The sequence below is a fragment of the Pantherophis guttatus genome, chromosome 1, assembly GCF_059756535.1.
Source record: "Pantherophis guttatus breed Tessera chromosome 1, ASM5975653v1, whole genome shotgun sequence".
NCBI classification, from domain to species: domain Eukaryota; kingdom Metazoa; phylum Chordata; class Lepidosauria; order Squamata; family Colubridae; genus Pantherophis; species Pantherophis guttatus.
The window spans coordinates 107,942,902-107,966,031 of record NC_142063.1 but is presented as its reverse complement, the minus strand read 5'-3'; the positions used below and the strand labels follow the sequence as shown (position 1 = coordinate 107,966,031).

Below are 23,130 nucleotides of genomic sequence, written 5' to 3'. Positions count from 1 at the left end.
TCATCATTTATATTAGCAAAACTCACTATATTCTTTAAATTTAAAGGAAAAAAACCTTTTTTTACATCCATTTTAAAACTTTAACTTTTTCTTTAAAAATATTCAAATTCTAATACATCTTTTTTTAACTTCCTCTTAACAAAAATACTTTCAAATACTCTTTCAATATTTTACAAGTTTTGGGAATTACTTAAGCATTATAATAAAGGGAAAAAAACACATTGTCAAACCCACTTTACGGTAAAACTTTCTTTCAATTACATATATCAGACTGGTAAAAATCCATCCTTACTCTAACTCATTAAATTTGAGTCACTCCTTCCAATTTATCTTCATAAAATAAAATATTTTTCTTCTTTGGAATATCTATCAAGTAATTATAGACTTCTCTTTTTCTCAAGGAATTCTCAACCTTGTTAGTATCCATGAAGAAAAAGTTTCAAACTTGTCCTCTTGAAAGTTGCAGATTTTCTTGGAACACTTCTTTCAATTATGCTGGGAGGTTTATATAACATCATAATAAAGATTGGTGTCAGATTTATATACCAAAGTTGCAATTTAGTCCTTTGCATTGTCAGCTACTTCTGAAATTGCCTCAGTAATTTCAGTGGTTTGATCATTTTTTTCACATAATTACACTCTGAAGTAGTTTGAGTATTTTTATACTATCCTTAGAAATAATTGATCTAATAATTGATCTATAGAGTTTTATTTGATAATTTTTCAGACACATCACATTTGCTCAAATCCATGCTCCATCTTGTTAATTCCTTATTATGGTCAAAGAGTAAATTTTTTGTGAGACCCTTGTAAGAATTTCTGGCAATCAGAGTTTATAAAAATCTGAAAGTTTTAACCACCCACAGCAAAACAAACCAAGCTACAAATTACTTAAAAATAGTAAAACAACAACTTTCTACCCTTATGTTTCTCTATCAAAGTTAAAAGGTACTCCAAGCTTTCCTTATTTTAGCTTGTCTTTAGCAATCCCCTTTTTGTTGTAGTTTAACAATAAAGAAGTCCCCAAAATGGCACAGATCTTCAAAACGGAGTAACAGACTGTGGCTCAAGCCTCTTTTAAGTGAATAAATAATTCTAAAAAGTGATTAAGAAATGAAAGGAAAAACTTATTGTCCATTTGAAAAATAAATTCCAAAGTGACTGCTTTTTTAATAATAAAGTTATTGCAAGCCCCCCCCAGCTCAATCATTCATCAGATACTCCAAAGCCCAGTTCCTGAAGCTTCTTGCAGACTGATGCAGTATGGAGGATCTTATGGGGTGATTCTACGGCTCTCCCTAATTCATGAGAGTCATATAAACTAAAGGAACGCCAGTTGAAAAAGCGACAGTTCAGAGAAAACCCTTTCAGAGAGCCTTCCCTGGGCTTATTGTTATTTGGCCATCTTTCATCAGAAGTCAGAAACCTGAGCTGTTTCTTTGACGGCAATGAGCCATTTCCATTTCCAGTCCTTCTGCTTCAGAAGATTATTTGAGGGTATTGGGATTGTCATGCTTTTTCACTGTTAGTTGCAGAACCAGTGCTCTAGCATCAACACTGTCTGTAAAGCATAGATACTAAGCAAGCCATGACCATTCCAAGGATGAACAGCTTTATTATTCCCACATTAAAAATGGACAGCTGAAGGTTGAAAACATCTGACTGCTTAAGCCTACATATCTACATTAAGAACTTCATGGGAGAAAAGCTGGCTAGTTAAGGCAAAAGTGAAATAGTTCCAGCTCTTAGTTACTCTGTTCTAATTCATGCAAACAGACATACAAACAAAGAAATCTTACATTTTATTTGGCTAACTTACTATCCTGCCTTTCTTCCAGGAGCTCATGAAAATTTTAGTAGCAATGTTTTATTTCCTCTCAATAAAAGCCCAATGAAATAGGTTAGAGATCATGACTATTCTGAAATCTCCAAGTTAGCTTCTTTGGCAGTAAGAAAGGATGAATAGTGCAGGAAACCTTGGGTTAATGCAGGAAGGAAGAGATGAAGGTAGACAGAATATTTTTGCATTGGAATCCTAGGACAGCCACAATTTTATAGATGTTTTAATTGCTTTGAAGCTGCAACTCACTGGGTCTTGACTAGTCATTGGTATAATCAAGTGGTGGGTTTCAAATTTTTTTACTACCGGTTCTGTGGGCGTAGCTTGGTGGGCGTGGGCATGGCTTGGTGGGCATGGCAGGGGAAGGATACTGTAAAATCTCCATTCCCTCTCCACTCCAGGGGAAGAATACTGTAAAATCCCCATTTCCTCCCAATCAGCTGGGACTCGGGAGGCAGAGAATAGATGGGGGCCAGGCCAGTCAGAATTTTTACTACCAGTTCTCCGAACTACCCAAAATTTCTGCTACCAGTTCTCCAGAACTGGTCAGAACCTGCTGAAATCCACCTCTGGTATAGTTTAAGTGGGAACCAAAGACAGATTCATACAGGAAGTCCTTGCTTCATGACTGATTGCTTAATAATAGTTTGACATTCGATGACTTGGAAAGGGCTCCGCTGCTTCCCCTCATGATCATGCGATAGTGATCTGGGTGCTTGGCAATCTATTTGTACTTACGACTGCTTGCCAAATGCCCTGTGATCATGTGATCATGATTTGGAGTCCTCTCTGCTGGGTTCCAAAGAAATTTAATGGGTAAGACAACAGGGAAGATTACAAGCTGCTGCTGCTGCCTGCCAACAGATTTCTCCTCTGTGTATGGAGGGGGGCGAGAGTAAGGAATCTTTTACCAGGCTGCAGAAACAAAGCTTCTGAAGATCCAAGCTTTGCTTCTCCAGCCCAGTGCAGGAGTTCCCTTCCACGAATGGAGAGCAGCTGCCTATTCTCCTGAGATAAGATGCTGTTTTGCTCTGTCTGTTTAACAACTGCACCTGGGAGAGCTGGGATTGTGATCATTGAGTGAAGTAGTTGCATGGGGCATCTTGCTAAATGACTGCTTCGCTTAACAACCAAGATTCTGGGCCCAGTTGTGGTTGTATGTCATAAAGGCTACCTATAATTCAAGATGCTCCAGCAATCTAAAAAGGCAGCTCTGAATAACTGGCATGATGCCAGTATGAGCGGGGCTTGGGAAGTTGGCCCACCCACCAACATCACCCAACTCTCAGCAGACAATTTCACCATCTAGCCAGATTCTGTTCCTGATGTTGTGTAATGTCGGCTGGCGACCCCCAGGGGGAGAGCCTTCTCTGTGGCGGCGCCTACCCTCTGGAACAACCTCCCCCCAGAGATACGTACAATAACAGACCTCTGGATTTTTCGTCGGGCCCTGAAAACCCATTTATTTCAACTAGCTGGGCTGGCTTGAGTTAATTTTAAATTGATTTTAAATTGGGTTGTTTTAATTTACGGCCAAAATATTTAATTTATTTTAATACTGTTTTTAAATTTTGTATGTATTGTTTTTTACTTTGGCTGTTCACCGCCCTGAGTCCTATGTTGGAGAAGGGCGGTATAGAAATTTAAACAAACAAATAAATAAATAAATAAATAAATAAATAAATAAAAACATGAAGTAAAGGGGAAAAAAATAATGCAGGATTGCAAACTGGCTGCCTCTTCTATCTTTTCAGCTGTTATTCTTTGATTAAAGTATAAATCAGGGGTTTCCAACCTTGGCTATTTTAAGACTTGTGGACTTCAACTCCCAGAGTTATCTCCCAGAGTTGAAGTCCACAAGTCTTAAAATTGCCAAGGTTGGAGACCCCTGGTATAAATGTAGAGGTTTTGAAAGGGGACAAAGGAAGAAACTGATCTTACTGTTAGTGGAAAAGTCTTGGTGCAAAAGTTTTGTGTAGTGGATGTTCCATCCTTAATTGTCCAGCTAGTAGCTAGCATACAGTAATGTACTGAGTTTCCTGGAACTGACTTTGTGGAACATTATAGGAACATGCTGGTTGCTGGAGAACATGGTATGCTTCTCCTTCCTCTTGCCAGTTGACTTTCACTCCACTTTGAACTTTCTTCTGTTTTTAGTATTTGTATCACTTGATACACTTGAGATTCAGTTTGGCTCTAGACTATTGTGAGTAGGAGTGACGGATAAGTTTTCAAAAACGAACATAGTTTTTTCACTTCTAGGAGGATTCAAGGTTAGGGAGATACTATTTTGTCCTTAGTTGGGATCAGAGATGTGTTTATAGGCTGTTCTAGATTTGATGCAGGCAAACCTTTTCCCCTTTGGTCTCAGTAGCATTAGCCCGCTTAGCTAGCAACATAGTAAGCTGCTAACTCTTAAACTGTCTAACAGTGGAATGATGAAAAACCTCATTCATCTATCCACCCTTTACAATTCTCTGCCAGTAAAAAAAAATAACAATAATAAGGAAAAGCGCAGGAGGCAGATTCTAAATAAAAATGCTGCTTAGTCATATCTTTTTGTGGTTCATTAAAAAAAATTAATTCAACTTGAATTACTACAGAATGAAGGGCAGGAGGAGAAGCATAAAAAGAAGTCTCGAGATATGACAACAAAACATTATTTCCAAAACACATCCCTTCTTTGCTGCACCACTATGATTGGCAGATGATCTTCCCCAAAGCTGGTGATGTATTGAAGAGGATGGCCAGTGAAATTGGAGGACTCAACCAGTTGCTTTGCCTATCACACCCAGTACATTCAAAATCTGAACAGAACCATTTATTTAGTAGTGAGTGAGAACAGGGGCAGTAGAGGAAGGATACAGATTGGTCTGTATAAGCTGCTACTAACTCGAGAATGGATGGATAATATTTTAACTCAACAGCAGGGAAAAGTTCTTAATGAGTATCTTCTGGACATGTTCTTTTCCTTCCAGAGCCCCTTAAGTACATTATATTTTGGCCCTCTGGAGAAACATTCCCTTGATCTCTGCCTGGGAAACATCTCGATGTCATTGGTTAATACAGTACAGTGGTCATTGTAGATATTTGAAATTAAAGGGATCACAACCATTTTGGCAGCTTTAGATCATTGTGGCTCTTTACATTTAAGCTATAGTGTTAATTCTGACGTTTTAGAATTCCAAATGGGATATCTATTATTCAATAAATGTTACCACTTTCTGAGCTGCAGGAAAGTATATAATGGAGAAGCTGACTTGCTTTTGAAGCTATAATATCAGTAAATAATCCCAGCACAGCAACCAGGGTGATTTTTCTTGCATTTGGATATTGGGTTATGATTACAACAGAGCTAGTTTTTCCATGTAAATTATTTCTCTCCAAGATTGGCATTTTGTTTTTCATGTGGTCATATTCTGGGCATCAGTTTTTCTATAAGAGATGAAGTCATCAGTTATCTGTATTGCATGTGACTGTATTCTGTAATGCATTAATGCAACTCCTGATGGCATTAAACTCTTTTGTTTAAGGCCAACGGAATAGGGAACTGCCCACTAACCATCCACCCAAACCAGATAGAACTAAATTTGTGCAGAGCTGAAAGAATTATGCTATGTCAGAGCCCAGTGCGATTCATTCAGATGCAGTGATAAGTCAAATGTGGCTCATTATTGAAAAATAAATGGCTTTGAGTCACAGATATGTCTGCTGCTTATCTGTCTGATCATCCATTGTTGAAACAGGAAGAGGAACTTGGAAGGCTATGCTTCTGTTTAAACACATCATAGCTGAGAGAGTAATCTTTGTTTTTATTTACAATTAATAATAACTACAGTGTGAGGTTCAGACACAACATCAAACCATGGTTGCTTGGATACTTTTTTTTCCCAATTTCAGTCTGAACTGTCCCAATGGAGGAAAAGGCTGGGGCCATTAGAAGGGTACACAGGATTCTGAAGCTGATGCACAGTGTTAGAGTATCCGGTCTCTGTATTTGTGGAAAGGAAAATACAAAGGTGTGCAACATGTGCACAAGATAGAAAAAGCATGAAGACTACTCTTTGTTTAATTTCATTTTTGTAGTCTGGAACATGTAGAAGAGGTCAACATGAACTTTTCATTACTTTCTGGAACATAAGTGAAAGGCCATGGATTAAAAAAAAAGATTTATTTATTTATTGTGCTAGACATGCGGGGACTACTCTTAATTTCAGAAAAATGCTTTCATCACTTCTTCCTCATCTTATTCATTTGAGAACAGAACTCGGAAGCTACCCAATACTACACCCTATTAGATAAAACAGGATTGGCAAAGATCTCATTCACTAAATTTGCAGAAATATATAGTGATCTATTGGGGAGTAAAAAAACCCTCATTCCTTTTATTTCTCGCTTCCATAATCGTACATTCCTTTACCATAATGACCCAAATGTTGAATTATGTATTGTGTCGTGATGACGCAAGATAGGCCTTTTGCGATGTACCTTGCAGTGCAAGAGCAGATGTTCGGGTCATGACTTTGCAATTAATGTTTTATCATTTGCTCAACCTTCCCTCCTCCCAGAGTCTGTTTCGCTTGATGCTCTGGTAAGCTGAACTACTATCTATGTGCATGTAGAGATCTGAGAGAGGAAGAACATACTGGGGACTATGAAAAAGACAGAGAGAAAAAGAAGCTAATGTCATATTTTCTTTTCTCCCCAGAGGTACGTTGATGGAGGGATTTCTGACAACTTGCCTCAATATGAGCTGAAGAACACCATCACTGTATCCCCTTTCTCTGGGGAGAGTGATATTTGTCCACGGGATAGTTCCACAAACATTCATGAACTCAGAATCACCAATACCAGCATTCAGTTTAATCTGCGCAATTTATACCGCCTTTCAAAAGCCCTGTTTCCTCCAGAGCCCCAGGTGAGCTTTCCCCACCATAATAGACACTTTCATTGTTTTTTATTTAAATAAACTGAGAGCCAGTACGATGTAGCAGTTAAGGTACTGAACTAAGAGTGTGAAATTTAGCTTCTAAGCTCCACTTAGGCATTGAAGCCAACTGGGTGACTTTAGGCCAGTCACTCTCAACCTAGACTGGAAAGTTAAAAAAAAAAAAAAACTACTAGTATTTACAAGTAGCAAACTGCACTGGATCAGCAAAGAAAATTATGGTTAATAACCTTCAGTAAAGAGGCCTTCATTCTATAGCAGATTGATTCAGTATTGCTGTTGTTGTTGATTTTCTATTTTTCATAGTTCGTAGGGAACTTTAGGAAATTTCTTATTTAGGAAGTAGCTATAATCCACTGCCAATCCCTCTCATGACTTCCCAGCACAATTTGCCTGCATTTTTATAACAGCTTAATCCTCTATTGGAGGTAAGTCCCCCTGTCTTTAGTGGAGCAAGGAACACCTGTATTTGGCAATGTACCCACATCACAAACAGAATTAATATGTTAAGAAAGCAGACGCAACACACGACTTTGATACAAGAAGAAAATATAGATTCTTCCTGTAGTGCTAGCAGAGATATTGAAAAGAATTCCAGAGCTCAGTTTTTCCTTTAGAACAGGGGTGTCAAAATGGCAGCCTGCGGGATGGATGCGTCGTGTGCAAGCCACACCCCCTCCAGTTCCGCAAAGGGGGAAAATGTTGTGATACGATATGTGACGGTAACATGACCCGTGAGTTTGACACCCATGCTTTAGAAGGTGCTAAAGACAATTTGTTCAGACATTGTTAAGCTGGCTCATGCTGAAAACTCATGAGACAATATACGCCTTCAATAGTTTGGAAACACTGTAGCTGGAGGGCAGCTGTTTCATTCCAATGGCAGAAAAATTGAATTTTTTTTCCCCCCAGAATTGGCAGAAACTTTTATTGAGTTTCTTTCTTCCCCATGGAGAAAGAAGACTTTCACCAATTCTCCCTTTTCACAAGGAGTCCCATTTCAGGATCAAACCTGAGGTGTTTACTTGGCTACTCCTGTAATTAATTGTGCCTTTATCCCAACTTGTCAGAGAATATGGATTAAGACCACTTTGTAAAATGAAATACTATTTCATTTAATGCTGTTTAATAGCATCTCTTGTCTTTGTATAACTTCCTTAATCAGCAATACAACTGGAGATGTGTTAATTTTACTGTGTTTCTATCTGATCAAACCCAGCCTACAGTGATCGCTGGCCATGTCTGCTTGTCATGCCTGATGCAGAGGTCTCCATTGGAGATCCCTCTTTCTGTCAGGGGCTACATGAGCTGGAAGTACATTTGGAGATATGGGTTCTTCCCTCTGCTGAAGCCTGTGGGCCTGCTGGTAGTGCAGCGTTTAGATGTCTTACAACTGATTGTAAGTAACATGCTGCTTTATCACTCTGCAGGTTCTTCAGGAAATGTGCAAGCAGGGCTACAGGGACGCTCTTCACTTTTTGAAGAAGAATGGTAAGTTCTTAATAGTTTTGTATTCTCTAGCAAAAGTGAATCTCGTGTCAGGTGTTCTTTTCTCTATTTCTAATAAGAGTATTAAAAAGCAGAGCCTGGTCTTGCATTCCAATCATGACTGTATATCATCCTGTCTAGTCCCTTTTCGCCATGTAGAAAATGTGCAACTCTTGCAGTCCCTTTTAGTGAGAGCAACATTATTTGGATACATGCATATGTTAATGCTCAAATTTCAAAAATTAAAAACTTCCCCACTAAGCCAAAAGGAAGGAGGTCAGTCAAATTACTACAAAGTGAATTTCCAAAACTGACATTATTGCTTATTGCTTAATTGAACTTTAATTATTTTTCTATTCTGTATTATTAAAAAAAATTGACTCGATGTTTTATATGTTCTTGCACAAATTGAGGTTTATTTTTAAATGAAAACTTTCTTTTTGAATGGCAGGCATCTGCAAATTTTATATTTGTGCATAGAGATACAATAGAAAATGTTACTAGTCAGCAAATTGTACACAAACTTCCTTGAAATGAATGGAAGGTGTGGAAAAGTATGGTGATGTATTATGCACCTTTTGTTGTGTGGTTTGTTCAAAAATATTTTAAACCATTCTTAAGGAAATGGGATGTATGCAAAAAAAAAAAAAATGACCAAAATTAATTATACTGATAAAAGCAACAATAACTTTATATACAGTTCAAATAATATGCTGGCCAGAGGCCATAATGTAATTCTATGGATTTTGCTACCTATAAATCTCAGGAACCCTAGCAACATGCCAATACTGAGAGACACTATATTTTCCATATTTTCTTTATGGAGGAAGAATTTCGGACCCAACAAAAAAACATTTTCTCTGTTTAGCTGCCATGTAATGCACATTCCTGGCAAAGGAGCTATCTGCTTCCAGAGGTGCCTACGTGGTATTGAAGGAGCATCTTGTCTAGCTGAAAGTCATGTGATTCCGTAGAACTCTTTTAGGTTGTCTAATTCTGTAACTGCAGTATATTTTCTGTCTCTATAGCATCATCTAGTGGTGCAAATTTCTCACGCAACCATTTTATTCACTGAATAAAATGAATAATTGTTTTTAATCATGGCAGCATGCTACGTATACCCACAAGGAGACTCATGCCATTGATCATTATATGCTGTGATTAAATAACCATAATGATACATTCTCAGAATAATTTCCTGTATTAATTTCAAAGATTTCTTATGATGTCATGTCATGCCATATTATGTTATATATAGATTTCTGTCCTCTTAGAGTAGAGTTATAAAGTCACTAATTGAATGATGCTCAGCTGATTGTCCAGGTCTGATATTTATACAAAGACAAATTATAAGCGATTGAGTTTCATCTATTTTGCTTCCAAACAGGGGTAAAAACAATTGTACATCTGAATATCCTCTCCATCCGTATTTTTTTTCCAGAAGGACCTACACATACTAGCAAATTTGATGCTTATAAAACAACACAGAATATTTATACAGAAATGCCAAGATTCACTTTAAAAGCTACTTTGGTTTATGGCTGCTCAACCTATTTTTGTCTGGCTGCTCCTTGTCCTCTGCTTTTTGCACATAATAGTCAACAAGATGGCTTTCTTGCAAAAGGTTGTTTCTATCTGCTACTGCCATGTTCTCCAAAGTAAAATGGTGAAGAGAAGATAATCTAACAGTCTAATGATGTTTTCTGATGAATTCACAATTCTGCTGCCTATCCTTTTTCTCTAGCTCTCCTCCAAAGACCTCCCCTTCCTCCGCTAGCCATTAGCACTGATGCTGAGGAAACGGACTCTGAAAAAGAAAAGGATGAGGACGATCAGCTGGGAGAAAGTGCTGAACTGGCAGAGGCTGAAGAACATATTCTGGAACACTTGCCTCCTAAACTGAACCAAGGTAAGATCTTTTGTTGGAGAGGAAAGTTGCTGTATTGCTTTGTCCCCAATTTAATGGAGCTGTTCAGGTTCTAGGTCAGTTTTTGCTGACTAGGCCCTCCTCCAGGAGTCATTCATTGACTTCAACTCCCAGAATTATCAGCAAGCATGGCTGGCTATTGCTGAGAATCTTGGCAGTTGAAATCTACACATCTGGAATGGCTGTTCCTTGTATGCTTTTTAAAGAAACCAGATAAGCAAATTTTCAAAGAAAATATGTCCACATGGAGACATAGTCATTGCTCTTGGAAGAGGACAAAGGCGTTCATATAATTCCTGTACCAATCTTGGTTCAAGATAATCAAAGGCCAAATTTAAATTCCTGGCTCGGTTGAGGAGATGGACAGCTCACTGATTTTAACTACATCAGTTGGTGATTGGAATACAAGTTTTCAGGATCACCAATTGGTGTTAAAATCAAAGAGCTGTCAGTTTTGTTAACAGAGAACTGTTGAAGCTGTGAAGAAGCTGTGAAGTTGCAAGAAGTTTGTGAACATAAAAGAACTGGTTTGGCATGTTGGGGAAGGTGCTGACCTGGAAACCAAGAGATTCTGAGTTCTAGAACTCCTTTAGCCATGAAAGCCAGCTGGGTAACTTTGGGCCGGTCACTATCTCAGCCCAAATAATTTCACAGGATTATTGTGGTGGGGAAAACAGAAAGCAGTATTAAATATATTTTCTACCTTACATTTTAAAAAGGCAAGATAAACATTTGATAATAACAATAATTATCCAGATTCAAATTTCACTGAACAATGATTAGATCAAAGGGGATTGATTCATTACCAGAAATAAAATATTTAGGAATACAGAATGGAAAAAAGTCAGAAAAATTATGAAAATGAAAGATCCAAAACAATTGTAGAAGTAGAAGAAATTCAGATAGCAATTCTAAATATAAAGGAAAGAGTGGGTATGTATTATAGAAATAATAATTTGGTTAGTTGTTATTAACAGAACCGGTACAGGTCAGCACTAAAATAGACAATGAACTGACCTCACTAACAGGAGTGAAAATTATGCAGAATTTTTAGTAGAAAGACAAAGACTGCTAGCATTAAGAGTAGCATTAAGACCTGGCATCTATAATGAAGTATATGAATAAGGCGCTTGCAAGGATTAAAATAACATTTATCAGACACACCAATCAGCTCTCCTACAGTACAGCAGTGGTGGTTACAAAAAAACTATGTATCATAATCAAAAAACCAAAATCAAAATCATATTCAATCCCAAAGTGGAAGATCAGACTGGGGCCCAGATAAAGAAACTAAGATCAGAAGCAAGTAATTTAAACAAAAAGAGCAAAATTTGGAAAAATGTAAGGATCAAGCGAAGCCTAATAAAAAAACTATTGGCTTAGCACCAGAAAAATTGAAGAAGCTTTGGAAATCATAAAGCAACAAATAACAGCAATGGCAAGGAAAATTGAACGCCACGGGGCTCAAATAATCTAATTAAAGCAAAATCAGTTATTTCAATCAGACGAGACGATTCTGCCAAAGTTAAATGACACTAGAAATTCTGAAAATGGAAAACCAAACAAAAAGGAAATAATCCAGTTTTGGAAAGATTTATGGGAAATTAAAAAAATACTATAATAAAAATGCTGGATGGACAAAAGAATTTCAAGAAGAATTTAGTAAAAATCAAATGGAAGAACTAGTGAAAGCAAAAATGGTTAAAAATTGAGTGAAAAGGATTAAAAATTGGACATGACCGGAAAATGATCAGTTGCATGTCTTTTGCCTCAGATATCTGACTACCTTGCATCTAATTAAAGCTAAACAGCTTAATGAAATATTGCATAAAGGAAACATCAGTGACAGCTTAATGATGGTAAAATGTATCGGATTCAAAAGGACCCAGCGAAAGGGACAATAACAGGAAACTACACCAATATAAATCAACTCAGTTAAACAAAACCTCCAATTATTAATTTTTAGTTGAATTTTTCTTTGTTTAGAATCTCATGAAGTAGTAATAGGGGTATCATTTAAGTCGTGGATATGTGCACATTTGGGGAGGGCTTATAACAGATAAGGAAAGATTTAGCATTGAGGAATAAAATCCTTTGCAACTGGATTAGAAGTGCAACAATTAAATGGTTGAATTAGGTAAAAAAAAATCATTGGTTTCTGTGCTCAAACCTTGGCGGGAGGGCATTGATTTAATATACCTTTTCCATCTGCAGCACTTTTGGAAGCCTGTACTGAGAGGAGGGGATTATTCACTTGCATTGCCAATTTTCTACCCATGCGTTTGGCCTCTACATTGATGCTACCATATACTCTTCCTCTAGAGTCTGCTCTCTCCTTTACAGTCAGGTATGTTCTGAATTTCCTTCTGAGCCTCTGTGGTGATAGAACATTAGTAGGATTTGCATTGGATGTTAAATCCATTTACAGCATTCAACTTTAAAAAAATCGTATTTAATTGTATTTCTTTCCAATAAAGCAGAGATAGAATACGTTTAGATGAAATTCCTTCCAAGTCAGTGGCATCTCCTTTGGTATAGTTAGAATGAAACAGAATTCACATTTTAAGATTTTGGGGTGAGAGAGTTTTGTATCCTGCTGGATTGTAAATTTTGAAATTATATAGGTAATTCCTTAGAGAGAAAAGGCTTTCCTGCTAGTAAATTTAAATTTGGGTGTAACTGTTCAATTTAAAATGTAACTTTATGAAGTAGTTCTTATCTCATTACAAGGCAAAATCTTTTTTTTTTTTATGCTGCAAAATGAGTGTTTATTTTGATTACCTGCAATCAAGTCAGTGTTGACCTGTAGTGACAACATAGACAATTTTTCTCTAGCACAGTTTGTCCCCAGCCCTGGCCAATTTTTATTTCTATAGCATGTCACAGGAAAAACCATTGCTTGCATCATTCTGCATATCTTGGCATCTGAATATCTTCTCTTTCAAGGCTTTCTCATTTAACAACAAAAACACAACTACGAAACAAAAATTAAGAAGCAATTAAAGGAGCATCTAGTTCTTGTGTCAAAATCTCTGTAAAAGGGTCTTGATTTGCCTTTCAACACATAAAGGCAACAAAGCAGACTATAGTTGTTATTTTTCATATGATTTCGCTTCTTTGTTTAATGCTGTATATCTTTTTGTATTCTTTTAGTATTGGAGAAAAAGGGGGGGAAAGAAACAAGGAAAAGAACAGTAGCATAGATGGTATAGATAGGAAATGATTCGGCCTACTTTTAAACACTCATTAAACCTTGGTCATGTGGAATAATACTGATCGGTCTTTCTATGACATCAGAGAGAACTAAGTCATAATCAGACAGCAAACACATAGTGGCAATCAAAGATTTTAAATTTTGGGTCACACTTTCTTGCCAACTGTTTTCCTTATCCCTACTTGAAAAATAATAATTTTTAATTTCATGATACATTCTAAGTTTTGTATATAAAATTAAAAATACATTCACTTCTTTAATCCGTATTGAACTTTGTAACACCATGTTATCAAGGGTCATAATATATATTTTAAAAGGTAACCATCAGTTTGTTAACATGGAATATTCCAATTCTTTATTCCACTGTTTTTGCAAATCTTAAAGATGCTCTTTAAGTGATTATAAAACACGATAGCCTTTAGAATAATCCAAAATGTATTCAAATATTGATTATAATTTTAGGGTTTTATCTGATTGATTAAATGCCATCAATTGTATTAAATGTTAGCAACCACATGGATAGAGTCCTCAGAATGGTCTGCCTTCAGCTTGGCCTTGTTGGTTTCTCAGTGTATATTCATTGATTTTGTAATCATATTTATCCACCTTGTTTCTGGTCATCCTCCTTTTTTGTCCTTCAACTTTTCCAAGCAACATGGACATCATAATATTGTAGGATTCTGGAAAAGCTCAGTGGCCTCTGTAACAGTTGAAGTTTAATCCAGATAGTCTCTAGCCTGACACACACAGAGACATGTGTTTGACTTTATTTTTGCCTCAGAGAAATTAATGCATGCCCCATTGCTGGAGGTCATTACTCCAAATCCTTTGCTGTGGTTGGATCATTTCTCGTCCAGAAAAGGTGTTGTTACTCTAGGACTTTTCTGAATGAAAAGGCTAGTTAAGATAGTCTGTCCTAAGTGCATTATGCATCCTGATATATTCATATATGGGGGATGGGTGGGGTTTCCTACCAATATAGGAGGCAGTTGCACTGACATTTGCAATGGGAAGATTAGGAGGATGCTTGAGGTGATTGCCAACAAGTGGCCTTCATGCTTGCAAGTCCCAGGATGCTGTTTGGCTTTCTGAAACCAATGCCTGCTTCTTTTCAAAGGCAGAAGTATGCTGAAGAGGTCTGTGGGTTGGATCATCCTTGCTACTTTATAAAAATCAGGATAATAATAGCCATTACAGGCTGTTTTTTTCATTGAAAGGACATCTGGCATGCATTGAGATAGCCTGTACAAATACACCCCAAGAGTGTCCAGTCCCTTGATCTGGCAGATAGTATTCATTGTTGCTTACGGCTTTTAGAAGAAAGGGGAAGACAATGGGATAATTAATGGAGAGATCAAAAAAATTACAGAACAGACCTGGAAACAACTACAAATTGTTCTTGGAGAGAGGTCACAAAGTTCTTAAGGTTACCTAGAGTAGACTCTGACTTGATGGCACCTGACTAACTTTGCAGTTATATGGGGAGAATACTATGAGGAAGTAGCTTCTATACAGTGTGTAATGACCTTTCCAATTCTGGGGACCAGTTCCCATGCTAGCACTGTTTTTAGATGCTTAATTAAAGTGTTGCAAGTTTTAATTGGAACGTGCTATTTTCAGAGTTAACATATTACTTTGGGATTGCTCGTCACAGCTTTGTGCATCACTATAACCTGCAGCCTATGATTTTCAGTGGACATTAATTAGTTACATATTCTGCCTAATGTTAAGAGTCATTTTGAATAGCAGTTATTGGGAAATATGTTCCTATGGTCTTCTCTGTGTTCGTTCAAGAATCATCCCGTTGATCTCTGTGGATGCTGGATTAGATAGATCTTTGATCTTTTCTAGCACAGTGGGTTTTATGTATGCACTTCCTGTTGATACAAATGGCAACAGCAATAGCACTTAGACTTATATACCGCTTTACAGTGCTTTACAGCCGCTCTAATCAGTTTACAGAGTCAGCATATTGCCCCCAGCAATTTGGCTCCACATTTTACCCACCTCGGAAGGATGGAAGGCTGAATCAACCTTGAGCCTGGTGAGATTTGAATTGCCAGATTGCAGGCAGCCGGCAGGCGGCAGAAGTAGCCTGCAGTACTGCACTCTAACCACTGCGACACCAAGGCTCAATCCTGGGATGATTAGTTAAAAATTTCAGTAAAGTGCTTGAACCTGCAGATAGTGTACTTGAGCATGTTTACAATACTGTTTTTTTTTCAATTAATACTTGTGCATTGCACCTGCCATATTTAGACTGCTTGAATGGCTGCCAGATGTTCCAGAGGACATCAGGTGGATGAAAGAACAGACACGGAAAGTCTGTCATTATTTCATGAGAAAAGCCAAGAAGAAGCTAGGAAGTCACCTTTCAGCCAGGTAGGATTGTTGCTTCTTATCTTGCATTTCTGAAGATGCTGAATTCTGAAGCACAATACAATGTTTTTATATCACTAATGCCGTAACATTCTTGAATTGGGAGATTTTGCAGTTGGATTTTCCCATGCATCGAAATTAGTGCCTTTGGATTCTGTTCCAGGTTTGCATGATTAAGGTGTCGTGTTTGTTTGCTTTGTTCTTAAAGCCAGAGTCTGCTGGACTGGAATGATATATGAACCCAAGTAAGTATAATGAGCAAATAAAAACCAAACATATTCCCCAGTCAGAATAATTTTGAATATAGCTATGTTTCTATAATCTCTATGGCAGGGGTGTCAGACTCAGGGTGTCACGCAGCGTCACAGCAGGCCGGAAGTTTGACAGCCCTGCTCTATGGTCTCTAACATAGCACTCCAGCTTTGAATTGCCCTTTCTCTAAAGGCCGAGTGCTTTAAAAATCACAGCCTACATGTCTGTGATTATTTTTTTGTGGTATAGTTATTGTTGCTTTAATATTGAATGTGTTGTTTATTTTTATTTTGTGTTATTGTTTAAGCTTGTGGATTTATGGATTTTAATTTGTCCTAAAATCCTTAAGACAACTGTCATGATAGAAATGTAATAAATAAAAATACATAAATAAATTGTAAGATACCTAGTACAGTCCATTTCAAAACCAGGTAACAAAATCCACTTTCGTATCTGAATTAAATTTGTAAAGTGTAAAATAACTAAGGTCCTTAAATGTTAAAGAAGATATAATGGTAGTCTACAAGTTTACAGTTATAAAAGGGGAGTCAAAGTTTTATATTTTGAAAAACCTTTTGGATTGAAACAAACTGAAATAACAATTTTAAGCAGATTGTTCAAAGATTGTCACTATAGGATTATTGAAAGAGGTTCCCAAATACAAGATTGAGAAAATAAAAAATTCATCCCATTATTTCCATACCTGTTCCTTATCAAAGGTCATGTGTACACAGCTCACAATATATAAAGAGCTATATAATTATTGCTGAGGCATGGGGGATATGTGCTTTCTAAGTACTTATGAATGAGAGCTCCTATGTTCCCCACACAGCATGGTCAATGGTGAGGGATATTAGAGGTTGTAACATTTAGGGGATATACTCAATTCTCCTACTCCTGAGATCAAAGTTACTGTTAGGTTTTCTCTCTTGACCAGCAGTGATCATAGTTTGAGCTAGAGACATGTGTTTTTGCCAAGCCCTTGGCTGGTAGCATTATTGGGAATTGGAATCTACTTTATCACTGAAGAGGCTCTTTCCCAGAGACACCTATTCTTATCACAGTCTCCCTGTATACTTGATTTTCAATGAAACTTAGAAATTTGATGATCATGAATCTGAGGTCTCTGAAAGTTTCTTTTAAAGCTAATGCAGCTCAAGTGGCATTTTCTCCTAATGGGCCAAGAAAACAGGATCAGAATAGCCAGAGGGTGTCAGTAGTGAGATCCTCAGGGAAAAATAATCTGCTGCTCACTTCCATCTCTCTGCAGCCTTAGGTTATCTTCTGATTTTTTTTGTGTCATTGCATGATGCAAAGGGGCAATTTCAATGGGACGTGTACTCCATCTTTCTCCTTCTTTCTCCTTCTCCATTCCCCTTCCATTTTTATTTATATGTCAACGTTGGAAACCCAAATATGTTAAATAATATTTACCAAAATAGCATGGCAAACTTTAATTCTCTCTCTCTTTCTCTCTTAGGCTATACTACCATCTTGAACTCCGAAAAACACAGAGTTTACCTATCCCTTTGGGAACGGCTTATGGGGAAGCATTTCCAAAATGGCTCAGGAACAGTCTCTCGCTAACAGACGTTATGACAAAATGGGAAGAATACCAGCGCCAGCTGATGCTAGGGCTGTTCTGCATCAATGTGGACCTGCAGGCCTCCATCTTCCCATCAGAAGGGCTGCAGATGAGACATCCACGAGCAAGCTGCACGGAAGAGACCCTTCAGCTCTTTTAAATATAACCTTCAGAATCTGGTTGGGGAAAAGAGGGTGGGCAGAAGCTGCATTTAGCAGCTTCCTAATGGAACTCTAACAATCAGAGGGATTTCTCCTCCCCTCACAATTCAGACAGGGTACTGATAACAAAATAGGCAATTGTGCCATAACTAAGCAGGTGACTAGCACCATGTAAATACCCACCAAAATGTGTTGGGTGTTGCATATTTTCTGGGAAACAGTGGCATAAATAACTCGACAACTGCAACCAAAATGGTTGATGCTTGGGCTGAACTGAAAAGAATTTCATTCAGGGCACCTCTTGGACTGTTTATAATAAGACGACTGGGTCATCATCAGGATTCTAGCTTTTGTTTTTAATCCACTTTACTTTAAATCAATATTGTAACATGCTTTTGTTCTTAAAGACTTGAGTCCTTTGGGATCATCCTTCTCTGTGTTACGATGCAGTAAAAGAAAAGCCAGCACGAGCTACCAAATCAGCTCTTAAACCAAATGCAGTCCTAAATTTTCACTCTAAGTCGAGACACCTTATAATTCCTGTACTGTTTTCTTGTAAATTTGTCATATATAAGGAATGTAGCTAACTTTTATACTACCTGGATTCATGGCCTACCGTCTTCTAGGTCCTTCTATTCTAGAGAGATGAGAGAAAAAAATAGAAGTCTTGAAATATGTACTTAAGTCCCATCTCATTTGGATGCACTATTTTTCCCCCTGCTTCCCAGTAATTTTAATTAGCTTAAATCTGAATTTGTATAGTTGCAGAAGGATGTCAAGAAGGATAGATGGAAGCAACAGCTAAGTCAGTGTAATGTATGTTTTGAAACTGTTTATGACTGACTGGATCAGTTGGCCATTTGAGAAAGAAGGAAAGGGCTTTTGATTCTAGCTGCAAAGGAATATGAAGCTCTTAAAATCCAGAAGCCAAAATATATTCTAAATGGATTTAAGTTGGCTTGTGGGATCCACATCACTTGTGTCAGTGGTGAATGTGGCCCCTTTGGAACATTGCTCATTGCTCAGCAGAATTGTAGAAATTAATTGTCTTGCACTGAGATGGAAATAAGCAGGGTCTGAAGTTGAAGGCCAGAAAGAAAGTAATAGTTTTGCAGGTATTGAATGTTACGGTATTGCATAAAGAGGAGGAACAGGGTTGGCTTGTAAGTCAACTGAACAAAATTGTTTGTTTTTTTTCTCCCTTCCAAGTACTTTTCCCCCACTAGTGCAGGGTCCATTTTTTCTCAGATTATAGGAATTGATTGACTGGTTTGTCATCTGAGCCTAATGTTGTATGCTGAGAGTGACTATCCCAAAGTCATCCAGCTGGCTTTCATCCTAAAGTGGGATTAAAATACACAATCCCTGGTTTCTAGCCTGGTGCCTTAACCACTAGACTAAACTGGCTCTCTTGCTGAACAAAATTGAATGTATAGTCTTAGTTCAATCTTTTCGTGATAAACCAGTGGAGCTTTCAATTGCTGTGAAAAAAATGTTGGTAGGTTAATATAGAAGCATTTTCCCCTTCACACATAGCCCAAGAAGCAGATCTGGTATACATTATCCATTTCTTTCATAAGCCTTCTTTACAACAGTTACCTTTTGTCATATAAGCACGACATGAAGCACTCTGGTTAATTTCTCACAACCCCATACCAACTATCTTGTGTCTATCAATTATCACCAGCACCATACTTGATTTCATCATTCACTACTGTTGTTTTCTTCCTGCTAACTGTATATATAGCATGGCAAATATTCATTATGATGTCAGAAAGCAGGAGCTGCACCCATATAGTAATAGTGGCATATTTCTAGTCACTGTGTGTGAGACTATATGTAGAGTGCTTGTTATGATATTGTATCGTTATAGACTGAAGTGTTTGATGCTGCAGGGAAAAAAGTTTGGGTACATTTGTTTTTGGATAAAAAAAGATTGGTTTTCTTTGCTGAATTTCTGTTTTTCTCCTAGTACAGAACTATCTGTTAAATTCCAAAGATAACACAATGGATGGAAGGAGAGGGAGACATAACGATTGCTTAGAAATAAGTTAATAGTAATAGAATTTTAAATGCTACAAGATAACAAAAAGGATAAATCTGAGTAGAAATGCTTTATTATATAGTGTATTTGTTCTCTTAGTAGACTACAACAGACTACTAACTTTAAGTATTATGAGCAATAAGAGGTTCTATATTAGCAAAGCCTATGAGATACACATGCTTTTTTTTTCTGGAAAAAGAATTATTGAAAGCGGCTGAAACCAGGATAATAGTATTGCTCCAGGAAATGAACCTGGGAGCAAAATACAAGGAGCATTTCAGCAATGCTTTCACTTGTAAAAATTTCTAGCGCAAATATTAAAAATCAGTTGGGAATGAAGTGATTTTATAAAAATAGGCTTATTGCCAGAAAAAAATTCCTTTGCTGTCTACTCATTTGGCATAAAGGCCTGTTTTGAATCTCTGCACCAGTATTTCCTTTTACACATCCCTGGGAGAAGTGGAGCTATGAAGAATGAATATTTGCAACCAGGCAGGATGGGGGTAGTCATCAAGTTTAGCAATGAACAGTGGCTCTCCTATACGTTACATAAATGCTTAGGATGGCAAGAGTACACTGTTTTAACTGCTAATATTTCCTTTAATGTAAGCAGCAGTAGCAAATTGCAAAGCATTCAGAGCACTTGCACAGAATCCAGTTCCTGGTCTGGAATTCACTACTGAATTTTGATAATTTCTTCCATGTTACTATGTTTGGATAAGTAAGTACAGCAGCTACCAACTCTTAGTGCAGAGGAAAAGAAAGGACCTGTCTCTCTTCACTAACATTAAAATAAAGAGGCTGAGCAAAAGTAGACATTTTTTTTTTGAGGAAGAAATGCTTTGGATTGAGCTGTCACATACAAAGATTCACGCCTACTCTCCCATATTTAATTAGAAGTAGGATAGAAAATAAATGAAGACAGGAGAAATGCAAAATTGAAGTGTTTCCTCTAGTAGCAATGTCTCTTTAAGAGAAAAGCTTTGAGCAAAAGATCCTTTATAAAACTCTATTGAGGAAGCAATCTTCCTCTTATCTTAATTCAAATAAGTTCCATAGGTATTACATCATCTCAGCTTTCCCACATAAAATACAACAGTGCCTAGATCAGGCCTGTCAAACTCCTGGCCCGCAGGCTGGATGCGTCATGCGCTGGACACGACCAAAGCCGGTTTAGTGAAGAGGGAAAAAGTCCCGATATGTCATGTGGTGACGCCGTGAGTTTGACACCCCTGGCCTAGATACTTTCCCTTATTAAGTACACAATTGTCTGCTTATTCTGCAAAGTAGCCTCTGTTAGAGGAAAATGTTCTTGTATCGTGAAATAGCTGGAAAAACATGATTTTGCTTTTGAATTCTAATAAGCATCAAGAGTTTTTCCCCCTTACAACTATAATGTGAATGTCATTTGTTGTCTTTTAGATGAAAATGTGCCAGTGTTTGCATGTCTTTAACCACTAAGTTATTCAACACTGTATTCTATTTTGAAATGTATTGCACAATTATATAGTCTTTTTTTTTTTTTAATTGTAAGCTGCTATTGCTGCTTCAAATGCAGCTATTGTAATGCTGGGATTCTATTTATTGCTAATACACTGCACTATAATTTAGACAGCCCTCTTTTTAACTATCTTACCTGTTTGAAGATAATCAGGATTTTAAAAATAGTTGGTTTTATAAAACAAAATATAAAATTATTTAATTTTATATGTTAATGTTAAAAGTGTAAGTTCAAATGTTAGTGCCAAAAACTGGTATTGCAATATGTACTGTGTTTTTCACAGCAAAAACACACACAGACATTTTCTTTTAATTCTAAAACTTAAAAAGTAGTGTAAGCAATGCTCCCAAATGATTTTAATTCATAATAAAAATAGAAGTTAGAACCAACAAAGTATTCACAGAGTAAAGCCAACCAGCCCAGCTCTAATTTCTTAAAAAGAAAGAAAAAAAATTGGTGTATCAGATTTGAAACTCTTGAACAAAAACTGATAACAACTTACATCACCTTGTTTGACTTGGCAGATAGAAATTTGGGCAAGTTGAAAAGCAACATTTGATTACATCAGAAGCTGATGAAAGAGAAGCTTGATTTGTTAAGTTGCATGGTTTAAGATTCCACAGTGCCTTTTATATTTTTTTTAGAAAGCCAAACTATTTACAGCTTGCTGCTGCTGTTATCTTTATGGGCACCTATAGTAGTCCTCAACTTATAAACCACATTTGGGACCAGAATTTCTATTACTAAGCATCGTGATTGTTAAGTGAATCATGCCAATTTATTGACCATTTTGTTTTGGTTGTTAAGTGAGTCACCTTAATCAGTAAGTGAATCATGCAGTCATTAAAAAAAATCTGACTTCCCCCATTGATTTTACTGGTTGAAAGCCAGTTGGGAAAGTCACAAATGATGATTACATGATCCAAGGATGCTGCCATTGTCATAAATACAAGCTGCTTGCCAAGCGGCCATATTTTGATCATGTAACCATGGGGATCCTGCAATGGTTGTGAGTGCAAGCATTAGTCATGATCACTTTTTTCAATGCCATTGAAATCTCAAAAGAGTTGCTAAATGGATGATTGTAAGTCGAGGACTACCTGGATTCCTCTGCTGTTTTCATTCTGACCATTCTTGAATTCTGTAATAGTTCTTAAGTTGTTGACACTACTAAGGCTGAACTAATCATTGTGAGAAGCAACTGATTTACCTTGCTCTGATGTTAAGCCATAGTAAATCCAACATGCCAAATAAAAAAATCTCTCTGCAAAAAATGCACTCTGTAAGAAAAAAGAAAATTCAACATAAGAACTCAATCGTATTTAGGGAGTGGGAGATGACCATGATCTGATGCTGTTGGTCAAATTGCAATAGCTCATTTTTAGCACCTGCAACTAAAATAAAAACCTGTATTATTTAGTAGCATTAGGAAAGCAATAAATACGGTGAGGAAAACTAATCAAGTATTATAATAGTCATTCTTGAGTTAATTTTCTTCGTGCTTTGCATTATCCATGTCCTCAGTTCCTTTCTTCTATGTGTTTTACTGGAAATGTGCTATTTATTCTTTTAAAATGTATCTCTAATAAAATACTTTCTAAACTTATTGAACTGAAATGTGGATTTGCATTTATTCATGCTTTGTGTAGCCATAGTCCGTTGATACTTTCTGATAATCAGGTATTTTTGATCCAGTTGGCAAGAGGCAAACCAGATGGATCCAAGATGGCTTCTGTGATCTGCAGTCCTACACTATGCTCACAGTTACTCTTCCTACACAGTCATCCATTA

The 23,130-nt window shown here is 37.0% G+C and overlaps 1 protein-coding gene and 2 long non-coding RNA genes across 3 annotated transcripts in view; 1 reads left to right on the top strand and 2 right to left on the bottom strand.

Moving 5' to 3' along the window:
* PNPLA2 (patatin like domain 2, triacylglycerol lipase) overlaps positions 1-18,200 on the top strand; it is a 50,352-nt gene extending 32,152 nt beyond the window's left edge. The window contains exons 4-9 of the mRNA XM_034416820.3: positions 6,549-6,758; positions 8,219-8,279; positions 10,021-10,185; positions 12,418-12,550; positions 15,677-15,799; positions 17,529-18,200. Of these exons, the coding sequence (XP_034272711.1) occupies positions 6,549-6,758; positions 8,219-8,279; positions 10,021-10,185; positions 12,418-12,550; positions 15,677-15,799; positions 17,529-17,793 (957 nt within the window). The 3' untranslated portion in view covers positions 17,794-18,200. The remainder of the gene's footprint in view (positions 1-6,548; positions 6,759-8,218; positions 8,280-10,020; positions 10,186-12,417; positions 12,551-15,676; positions 15,800-17,528) is intronic.
* On the bottom strand, positions 9,777-13,075 carry LOC117665197 (uncharacterized). Its single transcript, XR_009621461.2, has 2 exons — positions 12,985-13,075; positions 9,777-10,083 (listed from the first exon to the last, which is right to left on the bottom strand). It is a non-coding gene; the product is annotated as an uncharacterized LOC117665197 (long non-coding RNA).
* On the bottom strand, positions 18,130-22,950 carry LOC148116503 (uncharacterized). The gene is made up of 2 exons (XR_015730298.1): positions 19,394-22,950; positions 18,130-18,431 (listed from the first exon to the last, which is right to left on the bottom strand). It is a non-coding gene; the product is annotated as an uncharacterized LOC148116503 (long non-coding RNA).
* Positions 22,951-23,130: the final 180 nt, after the last annotated feature.